The sequence below is a fragment of the Phyllobates terribilis genome, unplaced genomic scaffold, assembly GCF_046119375.1.
Source record: "Phyllobates terribilis strain yellow unplaced genomic scaffold, ASM4611937v1 Scaffold_5__5_contigs__length_657084704, whole genome shotgun sequence".
Lineage (NCBI taxonomy): Eukaryota > Metazoa > Chordata > Amphibia > Anura > Dendrobatidae > Phyllobates > Phyllobates terribilis.
The window spans coordinates 66029566-66054030 of NW_027362765.1; the positions used below are offsets into that span (position 1 = coordinate 66029566).

At 43.0% G+C, this 24465-nt stretch overlaps 1 protein-coding gene across 1 annotated transcript in view; it reads left to right on the forward strand.

Moving 5' to 3' along the window:
- LOC141270719 (uncharacterized) overlaps positions 1–24465 on the forward strand; it is a 477393-nt gene continuing 452928 nt past the window's right edge. Inside the window, exon 1 of the mRNA XM_073680811.1 lies at positions 1–87. Within this exon, the coding sequence (XP_073536912.1) occupies positions 3–87 (85 nt within the window). The 5' untranslated portion in view covers positions 1–2. The remainder of the gene's footprint in view (positions 88–24465) is intronic.

Here is a 24465-nt window from a genome sequence, read left to right on the forward strand (position 1 = left end):
CCATGGAGGAGTGGGAGTATTTAGAAGGACACAAAGATCTGTACAAGGACGTCATGATGGAGGTTCCCCAGCCCCTCACATCACCAGGTAATAGACAGGACTAAATACACACGGCCTATAATTATCTGTATGTAAAGAATGAATCAGTCCCTGTATGTGTTTCCTCCAGTTCTATCCAGTAAGGGTATGTGCACACGATGCAGAAATGCTCAGGATTTTTTCCTGAGCATTTCTGCATCTCCCTGGCAGGAAAAAACGCATGCGGATTGTACATGCGGTTTCCTGCCAGGGACATGCGGAAATGAAGCGTTCTTCACTTTCATTTCCGCATGCGGGTTGACAAGCGCTTCCCAAGCGATTTTAGCATCACTTGGAAAGTGCTTGTCAACTTCACACTATATAAATCCATGCAGCCGGCATGGATTTATATAGTGTGTGTCAAAAAATAAAAAATAAATATATACTTTACCCTCTGATGGCCCCAGGTGTCCTGCTTCGCTCGGTCCCGGCTACCGGCAGTGAAGACTGAAGGACCTGCCGACGTCAGCGTCACGTGACCCGTCACATGACTCTGACGTCAGCGAAGGTCCTTCTTCATTCAACCGCGAAGTGCGGGGAACCAAGCAGGAGCGCTGCGCGGGCCGTCAGAAGGTGAGAATATATATATTTTTTATTTTATTCTTTTTTTTTTAATGGTACCTGGGTCTGGATGAGAGTCCTCTCATCCACACCCGGGTACCATCCGCACATTAGACCGCATGAAAAGCGCATCAACATATACAGTGATGCGGATTCCATGCGGTCTAATGCAAGTCAATGGCGCCAAAAAAGCAGCGTTTCCGCAAAATTAATTGACATGCTGCAGATTTTTGAGCGCAGCGTTTGCACTGCGGAAAAATCCGCATCATGGGCACAGCACATGCGGATTTCAATTGGGGAACATTGCTGCCCTTCTACCATGCGTTTTTCATGCATTTCCGCGGCGTTTACGCAACTGCAAAAACGCCGCGGAAACGCATGAAAAACGCATCGTGTGAACTCAGCCTTAGAGGACAACACCAGAGAGATGTCCCTGTCCTCTTCTTCCACATGACTGTAAAAAAGAAGATCCCAATGTTCCTCAGGATCATCAGGTAGATGGAGAGAAGGTGTCATGAGATCTCCCGTATGATGTGTAGAAGGCTATGAAGGTCTTGTGTTCAGTCTTGTTTTATCCACCAATATTATACACGGAATGGCCAATTTACTAGAGACACTTTCACACTCCTACCTGAATCTTATTAGAGACATAACCGCAGAGTACAGCACAAATCAGAGTCATCAGTTTTCAGAATGGGGAGATTGAACAATCTGAATTACCTTATTTTGCAGATTATAAAGCACATCGGTTTATAAGACGCACTCCAAATTTTGGGGAGGTAAATAGGAAAAAAATGTTCCACCCTGTAATAATAGGGTGGGACTTTAGCCTGTTCTGGAACTTGTGGAGGAAAGCGGGGGTACCAAACAGGTCTCAAACAGGAGCCGGTTACACCATGATGCATCACCATTGAAGTCAGAGGCAGATGAGTTCCCCCTGTGTGTCCTTGCTGGTGACGAGGACGAGACGGTGACCCCAGAGGCCGATTTGGGGTGTCTGGGGGAAATTTTGGTACTGCCCAAATGCAGGATGTTACACTGAACAATACATGTGATAATGTATCAGTAATAAATGGGGTTGTTCAAGAGCCGGAGGTTGACACCAGGTTTCAATATTTCACCATAAATGACGAGCTGCTTTATTGGGTCACTAAACCAAGAGGGGAAGTGATAGAGCAGTTATTGGTGCCGGGTCCCTATAGGCGTAGGGTATTAGATCTGGCTCATTCTCTTCATGTCTTGCGTGGGCATCTGGGAGTAGAGAAAACACAAGAGCGGGTCCTGCAGAGGTCCCATTATATTTATCAAATTACGCCCCCGGGATGGGGATATGTGAGCAGCCATTCCCACCCATCTCTTATGACTGCTCGAAAACCGGCCCTGATACACCCTATTAACCCTCTCAGCACTATACATGCCGCAGCATGCTTTCCCGGGTTTACATCACCGAAGCTACCAACCTCGATGATACATATCTCCCCTCAAGGACGTGTCCGGCGACCATCTTACATACCCCCCCTCTGCCTAAAGCCGGGGGGCTTGGCACCTTCTGCTATCAAGCAGTGGACCCTCGACAGTGCATCAGCATTGCCATGCAGTTTCCCGGGACTATGCTCTACATGGAAGCTAAAATCCTGAAGAGCTAGGAACCACCTGGTCACTTGGGCATTGTTCCCCTTCTTCTCCCTCACCCACCTTACTGGGGCGTGGTCTGACACTAGCCTGAACTTCCTGCCTAAGAGGTAGTATCTTAGGGTGTCTAACTCCCACTTGATGGCCAAACATTTCTTCTCCACTATGGAGTAATTATCCTCACAAGATGTCAGCTTCCAACTTAAAAAATGTTGGTGCATTTTACAATCCGCTTTTACCATAGTTTACCTGGGGGGGCGGCGGTGGAGCCGGGTCTCAGGTAGCAGGGTCGCTGCTGCAGGAATCTGGTGGAGGCAGGAGATGCTGCGGGCCCCAGGCTGGTAGGATGCGGTGCTCGGCGGTGCGGGGGCTCCGCCGACATTTTGTGAAAGCTCGGAGCCCCGCACTTTCCATACTTTTAAATGCGGTGGACTCTGGGAAAATGGCTGCCAAAGGCAGCGCATGAGCAATTGAGATCTCCATTTTCACGCAGTTCCCCTCATTGAAGAGTATGGAAAGTAGCTTTTAGCTTTGGCATGTGTAGGAGGAAACAATCTTTTACGTGACCACAACTGAAGAACCGAGGGCTGACTGCTGTGTTGAGAAAGGGTGGAGTAGGGTGAACACGACAAATTGCTGGGCTGTGAGTGAGGTGCAGTCGGAGATGTTGTGGTGGATTGAGAAAGATGTGGTGTGCTCGGTGTCTGAGATCGGTCAAAAACAACAGGCATGTCCACTTCCATAACAGCTGACGGGCTCTCACTCACCCCGACTGTAGCGGGTAAACAAGTGGAGCTTCTGTGACCAGAGACCTGTGTGAGAAAACTTGCCACAGTAATGGAGGAGGAATAAGCAGCAGATGCGTTTGATGGTTGTTGAGGCCCGCTAGGCCACATTTTTGCACAATGAGATTCCCAGACTAACGGATGTTGATCGCGCATGTGCCAGTTCATGCATGTAGTAATCAAATTACTGGAATTTTTGCCTGTAATGAGTTGTTTTCTTTTTTTTTACAAAGTTGACATATAACGTGAGTTGGGTCATCCTTTGGGTCTCAAAGAAGGCCCAGGCTAGGCAACCTTTGGCGCCCCTGCGAACTGCAGACTCGCAACCGCTGCTGGCCAGACTCCGTGTCTGTGACGGAAGCCGCAACATAACCTCTTCGCCTTCCTCCTCCTCCACCTCCTCTGCTGAGCTAGTGAGCTGCATGCCTCTGGGTTCACACCAAGTGGGATCTACAACCTCATTGTCATCCTCTCTGTTCTCCCACTCCTCACCCTGAGAGTCACTCTCCTTCTCTTCCTGCCCTGACAGCACAGTACAGTCCGTGTGTGTCTCATGTATCTGAGTCTCATCAGAATCACCTCCACGCCCGGGGGTTAACGTCTGGTGATGAGGGTCTGGATTCTGCTCGGACCCTACTTCGTCCGGCCCCGAATCCAACTGAAAAAGATTTGGGGCATCAGTGCAAATGCTTTCCTCCTCTTGAGTCTGTGAATCTTTGCAGCAACCCTCTCACGCCGATGGAATAAAATGTGTGAACAGCTCTGCAGACTTGTAAGTCGAGTACTGAGAAGTGTTCTTCAGGACACAACGGAGTCACGACCGAGAAAACCAACTCTTACGCAGTTCACTGCCGTAACTATTTTTACTTATTTATGTGAGTAGTTTAACCAGTCAATAGAAAACATTTAAAACATTATACAGACATTTAGCCAGACGGCTGAAACCTTTGTGCTATACAGCCTGGCACCCAAACAATCTGTACCTACTATTTTCTCTATAAATTTACCTACTGGCGTGCCTGTCTAAACCAGCTGCCTATTACCAGTTTACACCCTGGGAACGGAGTCAATTGTATAAGCGTAACATAAGGCCTAGCCTGCGGTACAGCACAGAAGCTTACAATCTTACAAACATTTACTTCTATTTCCCCAATCAAATATCCCTCTCCTGTCTCGTTGTGTCTTCACTGAACTAAGAGGAATAGTCCATCCTCAACTGCATCAATGCTACAGGATCTCTGGGGATGCAGACATTCGAGTGGTCTGGACAGGGGCCCGCTGTTCGGGGCTCTTGCTCAGTTGCTCAGTTCACAAGGCCGACACCTGAAACATGCCTCAGTTACCATGTCATTCAAGTCAGGGCAATATACCAGGCGCTGGAGCCACCTGTACGTCTTATCGCTTCCAAAATGGGCACCCCTCTCTTGGGCCTCCTGGACGGCCGTAGGCCCCAATGACATGGGAATGACTATCTGCTGTCGGTATTGCAACTCTGATTGTAAGTAAACAGCTTGACACAACAGCACCTGGGTAACACTCAAGTTATCCCACTGCCTCAGCATCTTCTGGCCCTCTGGGGTCAGACAAGCCTGCTCTTCCGCCTGTTGCCAGACATTGATCCGGACTCACTCTTTCAATCTCCATAGATCCGGATAGTCATCCTGAACTTGTCCCCAATCAGCCAAGGTCTTCCCTAACACCAACGGCATCCCGGAAGCCACCCCACTTGAATGTGCCAAGTTTCGCAATGCAGGTAATCGGCTGAAATTCAGTGTCCTCCAGCTTCTTATCAACATCCTGAATTGGCGATCCTTCCGGAACTCGGGAGAGTGTATCAGCATTGCCATTCTCTTTTTCCGATCGGAACCCGATGTGATATTGGTACTTGGAAAGTTGAGCCATCCACTTCTGTTCAAGAACCCCTAGTTTGGCGTTCTCCAGGTGCGCTAATGGATTATTGTCCATCATTATGGTCACTTTGACATCTGTCAGGTACTCTGCAAACTTTTCGGTCATGGCCCATACTTGTGCAAAAAGTTCCAACTTATGTAGCGCCCCGAGGGTTCGGCCGCTATAGGGGTATTGCACCTCTGCCAGAGGTGTGATATTCCACTCCCGGGTAAGGATGGGGTATGGACCAGGGCTCAGGTAGCTGCATACAGCACACACACCCCATTTCCGAGGGACAGTTCAACGGTGCTCCCATTAGACAGTAATGCAGGCACGACAGACCATGTCCCTGGCTGGAGTGGGGAGGGGGGAGGAAAACCCAGTGATGTAGGAGCAGAAGGGGATGGTTCCTGAGCGTAGATAGGAGCTCATTGGTTGCTGGTCACCTGGGCTCATGTTTTAGAGGGAAGTATAAAAGGTGGGCACCATCTTAGATGCAGGAGGGAGAGTGAGAGCAGAGTCTGTTCAGTCAGAGGAGAAGACAGGGAGCAGAGGCTCTGTAGGAGCTCTGCTCAGGAGTGGGCCTAGAGAAAAGGCCGAGAAAGGAACAGGAGAAGAAGGAACAGGAGAAGAAGGAACAGGAGAAGAAGGAACAGAAAAGGAGGAGGAGAGATAGAGAAACAGAAGGGCTCAGGAACAAGAAGGAGGAAGGGACCCTAAGAACCCATGAGAGTACCGGGTGAAGGGTCAGGCAGATTAAGGGTACCGGATCCCAAGTTGGTGGAGGAGAAACTACCCTCAGCCAAAGACCGGAGGTCGTGATCATTTATTGGTGCGACACCTCATCAAACCTGCTAGGAAGGCACCATATAGGACAGCGGGGAACGGGGCCCACGTTTACCCGCGCAGATCTGCGGCAGCTGGACAAAAGTGGGTCACTGGTGAGGCAGGCTGGAGAAAGGACAAAAGGGGGTCCTGAGCCAGACTTCTGAACTGCCTGGGAGTTGACCGAGCCCCACACCTGGTGGACGCAGCACGGCTCGGGCGGTCACTACCTGTACAGAAGTGACCCGGAGCACATGAACTGTGAGTAAAAGACATTGGATTGCAGTACGTTGTCTGTGTACTTTCTCACTTCTCCAGCACTACCGGTACTGGGACTCCCTGCACCATCACCCCCATCACCCATTGCACAACCCTGGGGCTACACTCTTCCCGTGGGGAGTTAAACAACCTCAGCTGCATACACCATCAGCCTCAGGGGATTACCTTGCAGCAGCGGTTCATAATAACCGCAATCCACGGGTGGCGTAGTCGGACAGCATGAACAGCACATAGCAGACTACCATTGGTCTGACCACCCCGAGCCACGGAACCGGGTCGCCACCACTGCCCCCATCGTCTTCCTGTTGCCTGGCTCCGGGTACCCCACGGCCCAGGGGCGAGTCACTTAAAGGAGCTTTAGTTATCATGGTTGCGCTCTGACTCTCTCAGAGACCGACTGCCATAAGCAATCACCCTCTCACGTCCGTCTTGAACTTGAGAGAGCACAGCCCTCAGTCCATGTAGGCTCCCATCAGTGTACAACAAGAATGGGGCATCGAACCGCGCATATGCCAGGACTGGAGCACTGGTCAGGGCCTTCTTCAATGCTTCAAAGGCTTCTAGCTGTCGTGGTCACCACTTGACGGGTCGAGTCTTGGGCCCCCCTGTCGTGCCCCTCAGTAGCTTGTTTAGTGGGCCAGCCAAATGAGCGAACTTGGGTATAAACTTTCTATAGTACCCAGCCAGACCTAAAAAAGCTTGCACTTCCCGGAGGGTATCCGTCCGAGGCCATTTTTGGACGTCGTCAATCTTGCCCAAGTACTCTATCCAGCGTTGAAACAGTTGGCACTTACGGGGTTTGATCTTAAGGTTGTGGTCTCACAACTTCCCCAGGACTTGTTGCAACTTCTGCAAGTGATCCTCGAAGGAGGCCCCGAACACTACCACATCGTCCAAGTATATCAATACCGACTCAAAGTTGAAGTCACCCAAACAATGCTCCATCAACCGTTGGAATGTCCCTGAGGCATTGGACCGGCCGAACGGCATCGTGTTGAACTCAGAGTCCCATGGGTAAGATGAAGGCCATTTTCACCTTGTCTTTCTCGGCCACCAGTACCTGCCTGTATCTGATGGCCATGTCAAGAGTTGAGAAGAATTTTGCATGACTCAGGGTGGATGACGACTCTTTGATCCGCGGAAGAGGATAGGCATCCCAGAAGGTCTGGGTATTCAATTTCCGGTAGGCCACACAGTACCAGAGGGACCTGTCCTTCTTCCACATCAAGACCACTGGAACAGCCCAAGGACTTTGGCTCTCCTGGATCACCTGATTTTCCAACATGCTGGCCACCATATCTTTCACCTTCTGGCACATCTTCGGTGATATTTGCGGGTACCTTTCTCGGATTGGTGTAGCATCGCTGGTAGAGATTTCATGTTCAATAGCAGTAGCACACCCGAAGTCTTCATCATGTCTTTAGAACGTTGCCAGAAATTCCCACAGATTTTCTTTGAGAAGCTTTTGTAGTCCTGAAGTCAGAGTCCGGCGGTCCACCTCCATAAGATCCATGATCGCCCGGCCATTCCACTCCACTGTTGAGCCCGCCTTTTTTGGACATCTATGGCATAGGTTCAGGTCGACCTCCTATCTGTCTGTAAAGTGAAGTCTCTCCTAGGCAAGACTTTCCAATAAGACACGGACTTTGACCAGCTGGGTACCTCCAGAGATGGTTAACTCGCTGCCTAGAAAACTAATACAACATATGGACACACACTCGCTCCTTCACAGAGGCGAAGGACCTAGCTACCAGTGGTCTGTTCGACGTCTCTTCCTGAGTAGCAGGCTCGATCAGGACCTCCAGCCCACTTAGTCGGTGCCCAGCTCCCACTGGCAGCATCAATATCTGTACTTGCCATGGCGGGATCTTCACCGGAGTCTTCAGCGGCACTGTCACTCGTCCGACGGGCTGGACGCCCATGGTGGTCTTTTGCAGGCTACAGCTGCTCACCATCTGCTGCAGAGCCTTCTGAGTCGGCCGGTGTGTGGTGGCCAATTGCCAATATTTAGGCCCTTCTCTGGAATAGATATGGTGGTCTATATCCCTCAGCATGTTCATATCCAGCGTCACATCCAATCCTCTCCGGGATGGATGGTCTACGAGCATGATCCCCTTCTTGCCAATGTCCTGCTAGAACAATTGGACTCGCATCCAGACTATTCCTTGTACGTCTATCTCACGGTTATTGCAGCCGTCAGCCTGATGACGCTTCCATCTTCCGGCTCCATCATGTGTCCAAAATGCCTTTCGAAGAACTCCAGGGACATAATGGTGCATTCTGACCTTGTTTCAACTAGACAGCGTACCTTCTGGCCTTCTAATTCAGCTTCATAAATATGCTTAACTGCTTCCCGACTGCCCACTGTATATAAACGTCGGCGCTTGCTGGGCTCTGTGCAGCATCGATGTTTATAAACGGTCGGTGGTCCCGCAGCGTTCAGGACCCCCAGGGTCCTGCAAGCGCTGCGGGTGTGGTGCAGAGCGACAGCTCTGACAGGGGACATCATCGGGACCTGATTGGATCAGGTCCCAATGATGTTAACCCTTTGCTATCTTCTAGATGCCACGATCTATAGCGATCGCGGCATTTAGAAGATAGTGAGAGGAGAGGGGGTTGTCCACTTAACTCTCCAAAGGCCCCCTGATGTCTGAGAGGACCTGCCGTTGTTATGTCAGCCGGAGGTCACATCCCGCCTCCGGGTCTGCCATGTACGGTGTCCTGCTAGACTCAGCCTGCAGCTGAAGTCTAGCAGGAGACACTGACCGTATAAAACTGTCAGCAGAGCTCTTATGCAATGCAATACATGTCTATTGCATTGCATGAGAACAGTGATTAGAAAAATAAAAATTAATGTCCCATACAGGGACTAAGTAAAAATGTTAAAAAATGTTTTCAAACTGTTAAAAAAAAAATCACAAAATAAATAAAAATAAATAAATAAAATATTAAACCAATAAATCCGTATATTTATGCAAAAACAAAAAAAGTACACATATTTGGTATCGCCGCGTCTGAAACAACCCGATCTATAAAATTGTTACACTAATTAACTCCTTCTGTGCACACCATAAAGAACAAACAAAAACGGAGCAAAAAACTATGCTCTTTCATCACATCGCCAAACAAAAAGTGGAATAAAATGCGATCAAAAAGCAAAATGTAAATAAAAATGGTACCGCTGAAAACGTCATCTTGTTCCACAAAAAAAAAGCCGCCATACAGCTCCCTCAGCCGAAAAATAAAAAAGTTATAGCTCTCAGAATAAAGCAATGTAAAAAAACTATTTTTTCTATAAAATTGTTTTATTGTGTAAAAGCGCCAAGGCATAAAAAAAAATATATACGGTAAGTGTAGTATCGCTGTAAACGTACTGACCCGAAGAATAATGCTGCCTTATCACTTTTACCACATGCAGAACGGCATAAAAAAAAAAACTCAAGAAACAATTCCTGAATTGTTGGTTTTTGTTCATTTGACCTCCCAAAAAACTGAATAGAAAGTGATCAAAAAATGTCACGTACCCAAAAATGGTACCTATAAAAATGTCAACTCGTCCCACCAAAAACAAGCCATCACATGACTCTGTCGGCCGAAATATGTAAAAATTATAGCTCTCAAAATATGGCGATGCAAAAACTAGATTTTGCAAAAAAAAGCATCTCTTAGTGTGTGACAGCTGTCAGTCATAAAAACCCGATATAAATCTGGTATCTCTGTAATCGCACCGACCTGAAGAATAAAATAATCTGATCAGTTATACCACACGAGGAACGGCGTAAAAAATAAATGAAACCAATTCTTCACCTGCTACTGATTTGTTTATTATGTCTCACAAAGATCGCAGTGAATACAAAGAAACAGTCGGCACTCCGTAGTCCTCGTTAGTAGTGGTGGTGCACATGGAGAAAATGCAGACAAAGTAAAGAAATCCCGGCACTCACGTGTATTCGATCAACTCATTTATTCCACATGTAGGAAAACTACAAGACGTTTCAGCCCCTTGCAGGCTTTTTTCAATTGTGGATAACAAAACAACTTCCACACATATATAGAGAAATTTAAGGAAATGACATCATACACAGTTTACAAAAATTATAGCAAAAAATATTGTAAAATTACAGAAATTATATATTATACAAAACTACAATGAAGCATTACACAAAATACAACATCAAATATCAGATAATAATAGAAAACATTATGAAAAGAAACAAAATTCCAATCATAAATTATTATAACAATATCTCCATACCAATACAAAACCAAAAACCTAAACGTTCTCATATATAAGGATTTATTAATTCACCCAGCTAGAATATATGAAAAAATCATCTGCAGATATTACCATTAATGTGGTTTCATAGACTGTTATCATAGAATGTTTTTTTGAAAATTTGGCTAAGATTTATAGATGATATTTTTTGCATATGGGATGGGCCAAATGAAACACTCATGGAGTTTCAAAGCTATTTAAATAGTATATGGCTGGAATTAAAATTTACCTTACTGTGTGATGGTGAACGCATGAACTTTTTAGATACAATGATTATTAAAACTGGCACTGGACGTGTCGATGTCGATTTATATAAAAAGACTACAGATAGAAACAGTTTTTTACATTTTGAAAGTGTCCACCCATACTCTATGAAACAGGCGATTCCTAAATCACAGTTTTTGAGGGTAAAAAGGATTGTCACAGATCCTGTAATCTGTGAACAACATATAATGGAAATGAGGAATAACTTCCAACATCGTGGTTATCCCAAACATGTTTTAGATCAGGCAGAGAGAGATATGGGACTTGATAGGGTTAAAAGAGACAGTAATGTGCCACGGATACCTTTTGTAAGACAGTATCATCCGATCAATGTTAAGGTTGATAAACTAATTAATAAACATTGGCATATTTTGAGAGACGCTTTCCCAAATGTTAATGAATTTCAAATACCTCCACAAATTTGTAATAAAAAGGTTCCTAACATCAGGGAAAATATATATTCTTGTACCGTGTTAGCCAGTAGATAGAAAAATATTTAGATTTGAGAGTCCTCAGTGGTTGATACCTTTTAATGGCTAACTGAAAAGATGGTAACAAATTGCAAGCTTTCGAGACTACTCAGGTCTCTTCATCAGGCATAGTATAACACAAAATCTGAAGAGTCACATATTTATACACAATAAGACACACAAGAAAAAAAAATGCAATAGGTAAGACAGGTGATGAAAAGCAGAGTTATTATGGAAGAGATAAACAGTTATGGCTATAAATATTTTAGCAGTTAATAGATAAGGAGTGTGAAGGTTTTATTGTCCTGTGTCCAGTGTTGTGATGACCTCACAGGTCTGAGAGTCTGAGGAACACATTCCTTAGTTGATGTAGAATGACATAAATCCATGCGACATATTCATTCCTGCTCTGAAAGTGTTAAATATCATCATCAGTTTATATTCTGAGATTCTTCTTTCTCTTTGAGATTTGAAGTTACCTTTTAATACTAGTAATTTCATATATTTTATGCTGTGATCAGGGGAACAAAAATGCTTCGCTACAGGCAGATCTATTCTTTTTTCTTTTATTGTGTGGCGATGATGATTCATCCTTGTTCTAAGTTTTTGCCCTGTCTCCCCTACATAAAGACCCCCAGCTGGACATTTGGTACATATAATTAAGTACGCTACGTTAGATGTGATACAGCTGAACGTACCTGGGATCTTATAGTCCTGATGTGAATTGGGAATCTTTATCTTGTCTGTGGTCATTATAAACGGACAGGTTTTGCATTTTTTCTGGTTGCAAGGAAAGGTACCTGTAGTTGGAGGAGATGACAGGGAACTTCTGACAATGATGCTTCTTAGATTTGGGGGCTGCCTGAAACACAGAAGTGGGGGGTCTGGAAATGTGGATTGTAATCGGGCATCTTTTTGTAGTAAGGGTTGTAGTTTCCGTGCAGCTCTTCTTAGCGCCTCCAGATTTGGATTGTAGGTGACTACTAGAGGCACCCGGTTGTTTTCTTGTTTGGTTTTGTAATGTAGGAGATGATTCCTTGATATTCTGGTGGCTCTTGTAATCTGGTTCTCAATTGTTCTTGGATGGTAGCCCTGTTTCTAAAAGGTCTTTCTGAGGCCATCAAGGTGTTTGTCTCTATCCATCTGGTTGGAACATATCCAATTGTATCTGATGGCTTGGCTGTAAACAATAGAGTTTTTTATGTGTTTTGGATGACTTGGTCAGACCTTGCAGCCCTGTGGCGCCCCCTTATCCTGCTGGTCAAACACGGTATTGACCGAGGATAAGCAGCAGGGCACAGCTGCTCTAATTTATGTCGACTATTGTGGCACGTGATGTGACAGGACGTATATATACCACCAGTTCATTCCAGGAACGTATATATACCTCCGTCCAGCCACCCTCAAACCACAATATCACATAAATACTGGTATACTGCCACCACCGATCGCTTAACAGGTGGATCGGGTACCCGTTAGGTAACGTGAATTAGCGGGTGAGGAACGTGTTTGCTCGACATAGGACAAGAAGAACGAAGCTGGTAAATAATAATGATTTACTCCCGAAAGTGGGCAGTGTTTACAAAAGATATACAAGATATTATAAAGGAGACAATTTACATATATGCATAAAACAGTTATTAAAATAAAAGGGATAAGTGATAGCAAAACCTGCGCCACAAGGTGATGGTCTCAGATTCTGTGGGGGGGACGGCTCCATGGAAATTAGGTGTGATTCCTCCACGCAGCGAGTAGTGCATGCGTCTGACGTCCCTGGGTAAGAATGAAGTAAAATGGCCATTCTGGTTTTTAGTAAGGGGCCAAAAACCTAGGAGATGCCCATGTTGTTTACCTCACATGGGAGATCGGTTTTGTGAACCCACCCAGCTGCCTAAGACATAAAAATCCTTCAGATTTCATATCTTGGTATGGGGGGGTCCCACATCCAAGATGGATACATCATGTTTGCCGTCACCACTATTCATGAAGATGGATATCAAATATGATATCTCTATGACGCTCAGAAGCTCAGAACCTATTTCCCGGGTTCCTGGTGGTCTCCCAGCCACGAAAACCACACCATCACAATTGGAAAAGGGTGAACATCTACTACTATACTATACTATAACAAACTACGGACCCTTCTGATTCATAATAAGGAAAAGAAGCTGCACAGATTGCGCCTAAACTCAGGACGCTATACAAACAGTTAAAAAAAAGCCAAAACCTGACAATTTGGATAACCACTCCATTCCAGACACAGAAGCATCTAACTGTGTCGTCATCAATCTCTCAGATTATACACCTAACAAAGCGGAGCTGACAGTGCATTCTAGAGGACTCTCATTTTGTCCTACTAAGGCCCTGGATAAAACTGAACTCTGTAGTGATATGGAAAATTATTTCAGGAGACTGCGCCTGAGGGAATACTTCAATGCTACAGAAGATCCAGAACCCACCCCAACTGAAGGAAAAGGGATCTTGACAACCAAGAAGAGGTCAGATTGGACACCTCCAACTGGACGAAACCCTCATTTGGATACATATATAGACTCCTTCAGACATGTGATAAAATCCACCATCTTAGACACAAACAGGAGACAAGCATCCAACATCAGTGCCCAGGAGAGAAAGGCCATACAATCTTTTGAAAACCAACAAAGAAATCATCATTAAACCTGCTGACAAGGGTGGTGCAATAGTCATGATGAACACATCAGACTACATGAAGGAAGCAAACAGACAACTGGTGGACACCCGCTACTACAAAAAAACTGGAGTCTGACCCTACACAGGACTATTACAAGGAACTAAACAAGTTGGTATCGTGTCTGCCTGATTAATCCATAAGAGCCGATTGCCTGATACCAGAGAGTCCAAGCATAGGGACATTCTATATGCTCCCCAAAATCCACAAATCTGGAAATCCAGGAAGACCAATTATTTCATGTGTGGGCACCCTTACTGAGCAAGTTTCTGGATGGGTAGAGCGTGTTCTTAAACCCCTGGTAAAGAGTACACCCAGCTACATTCAGGACACGACAGACCTACTGAATAAACTATCAGCAGTACGTAGGTCCTCTACCAGAAGGAGCCATCCTGGCCACCATGGATGTGGAATCTTTGTATTCTAATATCCCACACAATGATGGATTAAATGCCTGCAAAATCTTCATAGAAAATACAGGAATTGTTGCTGATTCTGTGGTCAAACTTACAGAATTCATCCTCACCCACAATTACTTTGAATTTAATAACAACATATATCTACAGGAAACTGGTACAGCGATGGGAAGTAAAATGGCTCCACAGTACGCAAATCTTTTCATGGCCAAGCTTGAAAGTGACTTTCTGTCCTCATGTCCCATCAGGCCTCTGGCCTACTATCGTTTCATTGACGATATTTTAATCATCTGGACGGGGTCTGAGCAACAGCTGAAGACGTTCCATGAACACGTTAATCGATTTCATCCCATCATCAACCTAACACTCAACTACTCCTGTACTGAAATTAACTTTTTGGACACCATCATCAAGCTACAGAACTATGAAATAGAGACATCCTTGTACCGGAAACCAATCTACCGTCCTACATACCTTAAATGGGACAGTTTCCATCCAAAACACATAAAAAACTCTATTGTTTACAGCCAAGCCATCAGATACAATCGGATATGTTCCAACCAGATGGATAGAGACAAACACCTTGATGGCCTCAGAAAGACCTTTTTGAAACAGGGCTACCATCCAAGAACAATTGAGAACCAGATTACAAGAGCCACCAGAATATCAAGGAATCATCTCCTACATTACAAAACCAAACAAGAAAACAACCGGGTGCCTCTAGTAGTCACCTACAATCCAAATCTGGAGGTGCTAAGAAGAGCTGCACGGAAACTACAACCCTTACTACAAAAAGATGCCCGATTACAATCCATATTTCCAGACCCCCCACTTCTGTGTTTCAGGCAGCCCCCAAATCTAAGAAGCATCATTGTCAGAAGTTCCCTGTCATCTCCTCCAGCTACCGGTACCTTTCCTTGCAACCAGAAAAAATGCAAAACCTGTCCGTTTATAATGACCACAGACAAGATAAAGATTCCCAATTCACATCAGGACTATAAGATCCCAGGTACGTTCAGCTGTATCACATCTAATGTAGTGTACTTAATTATATGTACCAAATGTCCAGCTGGGGGTCTTTATGTAGGGGAGACAGGGCAAAAACTTAGAACAAGGATGAATCATCATCGCCACACAATAAAAGAAAACAGAATAGATCTACCTGTAGCCAAGCATTTTTGTTCCCCTGATCACAGCATAAAAGATATGAAATTACTAGTATTAAAAGGTAACTTCAAATCTCAGAGAGAAAGGAGAATCTCAGAATATAAACTGATGATGACCTTTAACACTTTCAGAGCAGGAATGAATGTGTCGCATGGATTATGTCATTCTACATCAACTAAGGAATGTGTTCCTCAGACCTGTGAGGTCATCACAACACTGGACACAGGACAATAAAACCTTCACACTCCTTATCTATTAACTGCTAAAATATCTATAGCCAGAACTGTTTATCTCTTCCATAATAACTCTGCTTTTCATCACCTGTCTTACCTATTGCATTTTTTTTTTATTGTGTGTCTTATTGTGTGTAAATATGTGACTCTTCAGATTTTGTGTTATACTAGCCTGATGAAGAGACCTGAGTAGTCTCGAAAGCTTGCAATTTGTTACCATCTTTTCAGTTAGCCATTAAAAGGTATCAACCACTGAGGACCCTCAAATCTAAATATTTTTCTAACATCAGGGATAAATTAGTGCGTGCTGATGTAGGCAGTGATTTGTTGATCCCCAGACAGACATTCCTTAGTACAAGAAATAAAGGAACATATCCCTGTTTGGGATGTGCGCAATGTAATAATGTTATCAGAGGAGAATATTTCTGTCACCCCCTCACTGGGAAGAGATTTAATATCAAAGTATTTTTCACCTGTAAATCTGTCAATGAGGTTTATCTAATTAAGTGCCCCTGTGGTTCTGTGCATATAGGTGAGACTACACAGGCAGTTGGTGTACGCATAAATAAGTATAAATCTACTATTAGATGCTGCGATGTCACACTTCCATTACCACTGCATTTTAAAGAAAAAAAAACACTCTGTGGCACAATTAAAATACCAAGTAATTGAGGAAGTTAATGTACCGAGAAGAGGGGGAAGCCTCAAAAAGCTTCTTTTGAAGAGAGAGCCATTTTGGATTTTTACACTTAATAGTTTGTCTCCCAATGGTTTGAATATGGATTATAGTGTGAGCCAAATGTTCTAAATTTTTACCTTTTTCTTTTCTTTCCTTTTTTCAGACTATTCAGAATCAATGAATATTATTTTTTCGGGACATTACAGTATTGGATGAGGTCAATGAGAAGGCGATCTTCGGATATGGCCATATTTTGCAGTAGTGTAATACATCATTTGGGGTATAAAATTATATGTTCTTGAGACTTCTTTCATCTTCTAATATCTTGAATCAATTTATAATAGGATCAGTTGCAGGAATGTCGATAGATATGATTTAGTAATAACATCATGGATGGTGACGCTACAATTGTGAGACGACCCTGCATGGAATGAATTAATTATTGATACCATTTTAAAGATTAGTCCTTATATATATTGAATCCAGAGAGCATCATAAAATTAATAAAAATTCTAAAACTTTATATAGATGTTTGTAAAAAGCTCTTTATGAAATAGTCATGATTCGCGATTCACAATTGCGACATGACCCTGTATAGAATGATTTGATTAGCGCTAACATATTGGAGTTATTAATTATGTTGAGTGAGCATTTAAAAATTTCTAAAAATAATAACAATTATAAAAATCTTTTTATATATACAGAAATTTCAAAAAGTAGTTTTCAGAAAAATATTCTATGGTATCATATTTATTGTAATAATCACCGATGGTCCATTCATATATTCTAGTTAACTCAGAGAGCATTATAAAAGTATTAAAGTTATAAATAGATGTTTGTAAAAAATCCTTTATGTAATGGTCATGGTTAGCGATGCTATAATTGTGTTATGAGCCCATATAGAATGAATTGATTATTGGCACTATTTTTAAGATTAGTGTCAATGTATTGGAGTTATTAATTATGTTGAGTGAGCATTATAAAATGAATAAAAATAATAAAAAATATAAAAAATTATAAAAATTAAAAAATCTTTATATATAATTTTTTTTTATATATATAAAAAGCACTTTAAAAAAAAAAAACATTCTATGATAACAGTCTATGAAACCACATGAATGGTAATAACTGCAGATGATTTTTTCATATATTCTAGCTGGGTGAATTAATAAATCCTTATATATGAGAACATTTAGGTTTTTGTTTTTGTATTGGTATGGAGATATTGTTATAATAATTTATGATTGGAATTTTGTTTTTTTTTTCATAATGTTTTCTATTATTATCTGATATTTGATGTTGTATTTTGTGTAATGCTTCATTGTAGTTTTGTATAATATATATAATTTCTGTAATTTTACAATATTTTTTGTTACATTTTTTGTAAACTGTGTATGATGTCATTTCCTTCAATTTCTCTATATATGTGTGAAAGATCCCAGTAAGGCTCTGCTCACATTTATCCTGTGCTCTGCGCTGAGCACTTACACCAGAGTTTCTGTGTAAATCTCTGAAATACGTGATTCAGACAGAACCCATGACGGAAGATTCCCTGTAATGAGGCAGATATAGGCCACTGTGGATGCCGTCTGGCCTGTGATCCCACGGTGTCAGTTTTTTTAGGCGTGCATAAAAGTGCGGTTGGCCACAATTTTGTGCACTTCTGAAAAAAAGGACACCGCTAAACAGAGGCCAGACGGAGTCCAGAGTAACTCTGCTGCCTTATTATAGTGAATGGATCCCGCAGGGGTTTCATCTGAATTACATCACTTGGAAATTTAGATGGAAACCCCGACGTAAGTGCTCAGCCTAGAGCGCCGGATAAATGTTATGTAAAATGTTCCCAATAAAAGCTTCAACTCAGTCCTCAAAAAAAGCTAGTCCCCACTTAGGTCCGTTATCTGTTAAAAATATAAGGGACTTCCAAGTTACTGGTAGCAGAAAGGCTCTGGAAAAGAGAAATGGCCCTTGCCCCCCAAAAGAAATTCAGAAAATGTTGTGCTCCCAAATCCAAATGCCTCCCTCCCTTCTGAGCCCCACAATGTGCCTAAACTACATTTAGGGTCCACATGTTTGGCATTCCTGTAGCGATGAGAGCTTGCCTAATTTACAGGTGCATGTCTCCAGAAGCACAAGCTGGGCACAACGTACTGGTCACTACAGCGTACTGGTCACTTCAATGGCAGTTTGAAATTTTCACTCAGCAAGATCCACTGCTGCTTGTTTCTGGAAAAGACCCATGGAGTCAAAATCGTCACTACACCTGTAGGTAAATTCCCAATGGGGTATAATTTCAAAAATGGGGTCACTTGAGGGGGATTTTGCTCTTCTAACACTTAGGGGCTGTGTATATGGAGTCCACAAACTATTCTACAATAATTTGTTCTCCAGTTGTCAAATAACTCTCCGCCCCTCCCAGATCTCGCCGTATGGCTAAGAGGTACGGTACAGCCACATATGGGGTATTGCCACGATTAGAAGAAATTGTGTGACACATTTTGGCACCATTTTTACCAATTGCCCTGTGTGAAAATGTAAAATCTGAGGGTAAAACATTTTTTTGTGGTAAAAATATAATTATGTTTTCTTCAATGCCCAATGGTATAAATTTAAAAATTAAAAAATACTCACTGCTTCCCTAGATGAATTCCTTGAGAGGTGTAGTTTACAAAATGGGGTCACTTGTGGGGGTTTCTGCTGTTTCGCCATGTCAGCGACTCTTCAAATGTGACATGGTGTCTGCAACCTATCCCAGCCAACATAGCGCTCCTTTCTCTTCCGAACCCTGCCGTACACCAAAGCAGTGGTTTTGCCCCACATATGGGGTATCAGCGTACTCGGGAGAAATTGCACAACAAATTTCATGGTGCAATTTCTCCTGTTACCCTTATGATAATGCAAAATTAGGGGATGAAAAACATTTTTTGTGGGAAAAATGTGAAAATTTTATTTTTACGGCTCAATATTATTAACTTCTGTGAAGCACCTGGGGGTGCAAGGTGCTCACCACACATCTAGATAAGTTCCCTAAGGGGTCTAGTTTCCAAAATGGTGTCACTTGTGGGGGGTTTCCACTGTTTAGGCACATCAGGGGCTCCCCAAATGCGACATGGCATCTGCTAATTATTCAAACAAATTTTACATTCAAAAAGTCAAATGGCGCTCCTTCTCTTCCGAACCCTGCAGTACGCCCAAACAGTGGTTTTCCCCCACATATGGGGTATCAGCATACTCAAGAGAAATTGCACAGCAAATTTCAAGGTGCAATTTCTCCTGTTACCATTATGATAATGCAAAATTAGGGGATAAAAAACATTTTTGTTGGAAAAATGTGAAAATGTTATTTTTACGCCTCAATATTACAAACTTCTGTGAAGCACTTGGGGGTGCAAGGTGCTCACCACACATCTAGATAAGTTCCCTAAGCGGTCTAGTTTCCAAAATGGTGTCACTTGTGGGAGGTTTCCACTGTTTAGGCACATCAGGAGCTCTCCAAACGCAACATTGCGTCCGCTAGTTATTCAAACAAATTTTACACACAAAAAGTCTAATGGCTCTCCTTCCCTTCCGAACTCTGCAGTGTGCCCAAACAGTGGTTTTCCCTCACATATGGGGTATCAGCGTGCTCAGGAGGAGTTGCACTACAAATTGTATAGCCCATTTTTTATTGTTTACCCTTGTGAAAATAAAAAAATTGGGTCTAAAGTAACATTTTTGTGGAAAAAAAGTTAAATGTTCATTTTCTTCCACATTCCAAAAATTCCCGTGACGCACCTGAAGGGTTAATAAACTTCTTGAATGTGGTTTTGAGCACCTTGAGGGGTGCAGTTTTTAGAATGTTGTCACTTTTGGGTATTTTCTGTCATAAAGGCCCCTCAAAGTCACTTCAAATAAGATGTGATCCCTAAAAAAATCTTTTTGTAAATTTTGTTGGAAAAATGAGAAATCGCTGGTCAACTTTTAACCCTTAGAACTTTCTAACAAAAAAAAATGTTGGTTCCAAAATTGTGCTGATGTAAAGTAGACATGTGGGAAATATTATTTTTTTAACTATTTTGTGTGACATATCTGTCTGATTTAAGGGCATGAAAATTCAAAGTTTAAAAATTGCAAAATTTTCAAAATTTTCGCTAAATTTCCGATTTTTTCACAAATAAACGCAAGTGATATCAAAGAAATTTTACCACTATCATGAAGTACAATATGTCACGAAAAAACAGTCTCAGAATCAAGGGGATCCGTTGAAGCGTTCCAGAGTAATTACCTCATAAAGTGACAGTGGTCAGAATTGAAAAAATTGGTCTGGTTACGAAGGCAAAAACAGGCTCTGGTGCGAAGTGGTTTATAGATTTTTAATTGTATTTGCAGCCAAGTTTCCTCTGCATTATAGTAGAAGACATGAGATGCATTACAATACAGGGTGCTCGTGGACAGGAATAGACAAAGTAAATATGGATCACGGTACTCCTGGACTAGATGCACAAGTATAGTCCAAAACCAATTACAGTGCTGGCCAAAAGTATTGGCACCCCTGCAATTCTGTCAGATAATACTCAGTTTCTTCCTGAAAATGATTGCAATCAAAAATTCTTTGGTCTTATTATCTTCATTAAATTTGTCTTCAATAAAAAAAAACACAAAAAGAATTGTCCTAAAGCCAAATTGGATATAATTCCACACCAAACCTAAAAAAGGGGGTGGACAAAAGTATTGGCACCCTTTGAAAAATCATGTGATGCTTCTCTAATTCGTGTAATTAACAGCACCTGTAACTTACCTGTGGCACCTAACAGGTGTTGGCAACAACTAAATCACACTTGCAGCCAGTTAACATGGATTAAAGTTGACTCAACCTCTGTCCTGTGTCCTTATGTGTACCACATTGAGCATGGAGAAAAGAAAGAAGACCAAAGAACTGTCTGAGGACTTGAGAACCCAAATTGTGAGGAAGCATGAGCAATCTCAAGGCTACAAGTCCATCTCCAAAGACCTGAATGTTCCTAAGTCTTCCGTGCGCAGTGTCATCAAGAAGTTTAAAGCCCATGGCACTGTGGCTAACCTCCCTAGATGTGGACGGAGAAGAAAAACTGACGAGAGATTTCAACGCAAGATTGTGCGGATGGTGGATAAAGAACCTCGACTAACATCCAAACAAGTTCAAGCTGCCCTGCAGTCCGAGGGTACAACAGTGTCAACCCGTACTATCCATCGACGTCTGAATGAAAAGGGACTGTATGGTAGGATACCCAGGAAGACCCCACTTCTCACCCCAAGACATAAAAAAGCCAGGCTGGAGTTTGCCAAAACTTACCTGAGAAAGCCCAAAACGTTTTGGAAGAATGTTCTCTGGTCAGATGAGACAAAAGTAGAGCTTTTTGGGAAAAAGCATCAACATAGAGTGTACAGGAAAAAAAAAAGAGGCATTCAAAGAAAAGAACACGGTCCCTACAGTCAAGCATGGCAGAGGTTCCCTGATGTTTTGGGGTTGCTTTGCTGCCTCTGGCACTGGACTGCTTGACCGTGTGCATGGCATTATGAAGTCTGAAGACTACCAACAAATTTTGCAGCATAATGTAGGGCCCAGTGTGAGAAAGCTGGGTCTCCCTCAGAGGTCATGGGTCTTCCAGCAGGACAATGACCCAAAACACACTTCCAAAAGCACTATAAAATGGTTTGAGAGAAAGCACTGGAGACTTCTAAGGTGGCCAGCAATGAGTGCAGACCTGAATCCCATAGAACACCTGTGGAGAGATCTCAAAATGGCAGTTTGGAGAAGGCACTCTTCAGATATCAGGGACCTGGAGCAGTTTGCCAAAGAAGAATGGTCTACAATTCCAGCAGAGCATTGTAAGAAACTCATTGATGGTTACCGGAAGCGGTTGTTCGCAGTTATTTTGGCTAAAGGTTGTGCAACCAAGTATTAGGCTGAGGGTGCCAATACTTTTGTCCGGCCCTTTTTTGGAGTTTTGTGTGAAATGATCAATGATTTGATTTTTGCTTCATTCTCTTTTGTGTTTTTTCCTTGCAAGCAAATTAAATGAAGATAATAATACCAAAGAATTTGTGATTGCAATCATTTTCAGGAAGAAACTGAGTATTATCTGACAGAATTGCAGGGGTGCTAATACTTTTGGCCAGCACTGTATATATAATATAGAAACTTGGCACTCATACATATGCTTAATAGATTTTTAATTGTATTTGCAGACGAGAGACTCCCAGCGCTTGATGATGAGCGGTTCTGGACGCACACTTTCAGTGAAGCTGGGTACTACACACAGCTTCAATGCGCACACGCAGGGAGCCGCTTGTCACGGCGCATTTTCGACTCCACGATCGACACTGCGCAAGAGCGGGATTTTTCAGAGCAAATTTGAGTGACAGACCCGGGAATATCATTCAAATTGGTGAGTAGCAACAACTGTGACTGAATGAAATGAAGCACACCCCTTTGACTAAATGAGCAGGTACAATATAACTATATGAAGTGCTTTTTGCACAAGATTAGACTGCAGTTTTTAATGAAAAAAAACATGTTAGTGATGCACATTGCATCACTGTAATAATATTTTTTTATTTCTATATCGCCAACATATTCCACAGCACTTTACATTTTAGAGGGGACTTGTACATACAATAAGACATTACAGAATAACAATAATCACGTAAATAGACAGATATCAGGAGGAGAGAGGGACCTGCCCACAAGCTTACAATCTATGAGGAAACAGGGGAATGGTGGATGGTAACAATTGCTTGTATTGTACGGTCAACCATCAATGTAATAAATAGGGTAATCACTAGTGTTGAGCGAGTATGTTCTGTCCGAGTATGCTCGGGCCGAGCTCCGAGTAGTTACAGCTGCTCGGTAATAAGGTTAAATCACTCCCGTGTGCATGATTTGCAACTGTTTGACAGCTTTATTACATGTGAGGAATGTGTAAGAAATAGACATTCCTCACATGTAATAAAGCAGTCAAACAGTTGCAAATCATACACACGGGAGCGATTTAACCTCATCACCGAGCAGCTGTAACTACTCGGAGCTCGGCCCGAGCATACTCGGCTAAAGGGTTAATAGAACATACTCGCTCAACACTAGTAATCACATAATGCTAAATGAACCAGTCACCAACCAGTATGTGAACAAGTAGAGACACAAAAGCTTGTTAAGTAGATGGGGGTGTGTGAACAGATGATACGAGGGACCTGATTTTTAAGGAAGTTTTGCAGGGGGAAGTTAAAAAAAAGGATAGTTAGATAAGTGAGGTGCGGTGATAGGCCAATCTAAAGAAATGGGTTTTTAGGGCACACTTAAAACTGTGGGTATTGGGGATTAATCAGAGAGTCCTGGGTAGTGCATTACAAAGAATTGGCGCAGCACGTGAGAAGCGACAGTAAGAGTTTTTCAAGAGTCAAAGGTAAGAAAAGGTCAAATTCTAGAAATGCTTTTGAGGTGTAGATGACATAAGCAGGCGAGTGATTGGATCTGGGGAGAGAAGGAAAGATCTGAATCAAGTATGACCCTAAGACAGCGGGCTTGTTGCTGTGGAGTAATAGGGGAGCCACACACGGAGATGGCAATATTGGGCACAGGTAGGTTAGTGGAGGGAGGAAACACAAGTTCAGTTTTTGACATGTTCAGGTTCAGATAGAGGGAGGACATAATGTTAGAGACGGCGGAAAGACAATCACTGGTGTTTTGTAATAATTCAGGGGTGAGGTTAGGAGACGATGTGTATAATTGGGTGTCATCAGCATAGAGATGGTACTGAAAACAAAATCTACTGATTGTTTGTCCTATAGGAGTGGTGTATAAGGAGAAGAGAAGTGGGCCTAGGAACGATCCTTGAGGAACCCCGACAGTAGGGGGAAAAGGGGAGGAAAAGGAGCCAGCAAAAAATACAGTGAAGGAGCGGTCAGATTGGTAGGAGGAGAACCAGGATAGAACAGTGTCCTTAAGCACGATAGAGCGGAGCATCGTGAGGAGGAGCTGGTGATCCACAGTGTTGAATGCTGCAGAGAGATCCAGGAGAATCAGCAGGGAGTAGTGACCATTAGATTTAGCTGTTAGTAGATCATTAGAGACTTTAGTGAGTGCAGTTTCAGTGGAATGTAAGGCTATGTGCCCACGATACAGAAATGAAGCAGAAAATTTCTGCAGCATTTCTGCACCTCCCTGGCAGAAAAAACGCATGCAGAT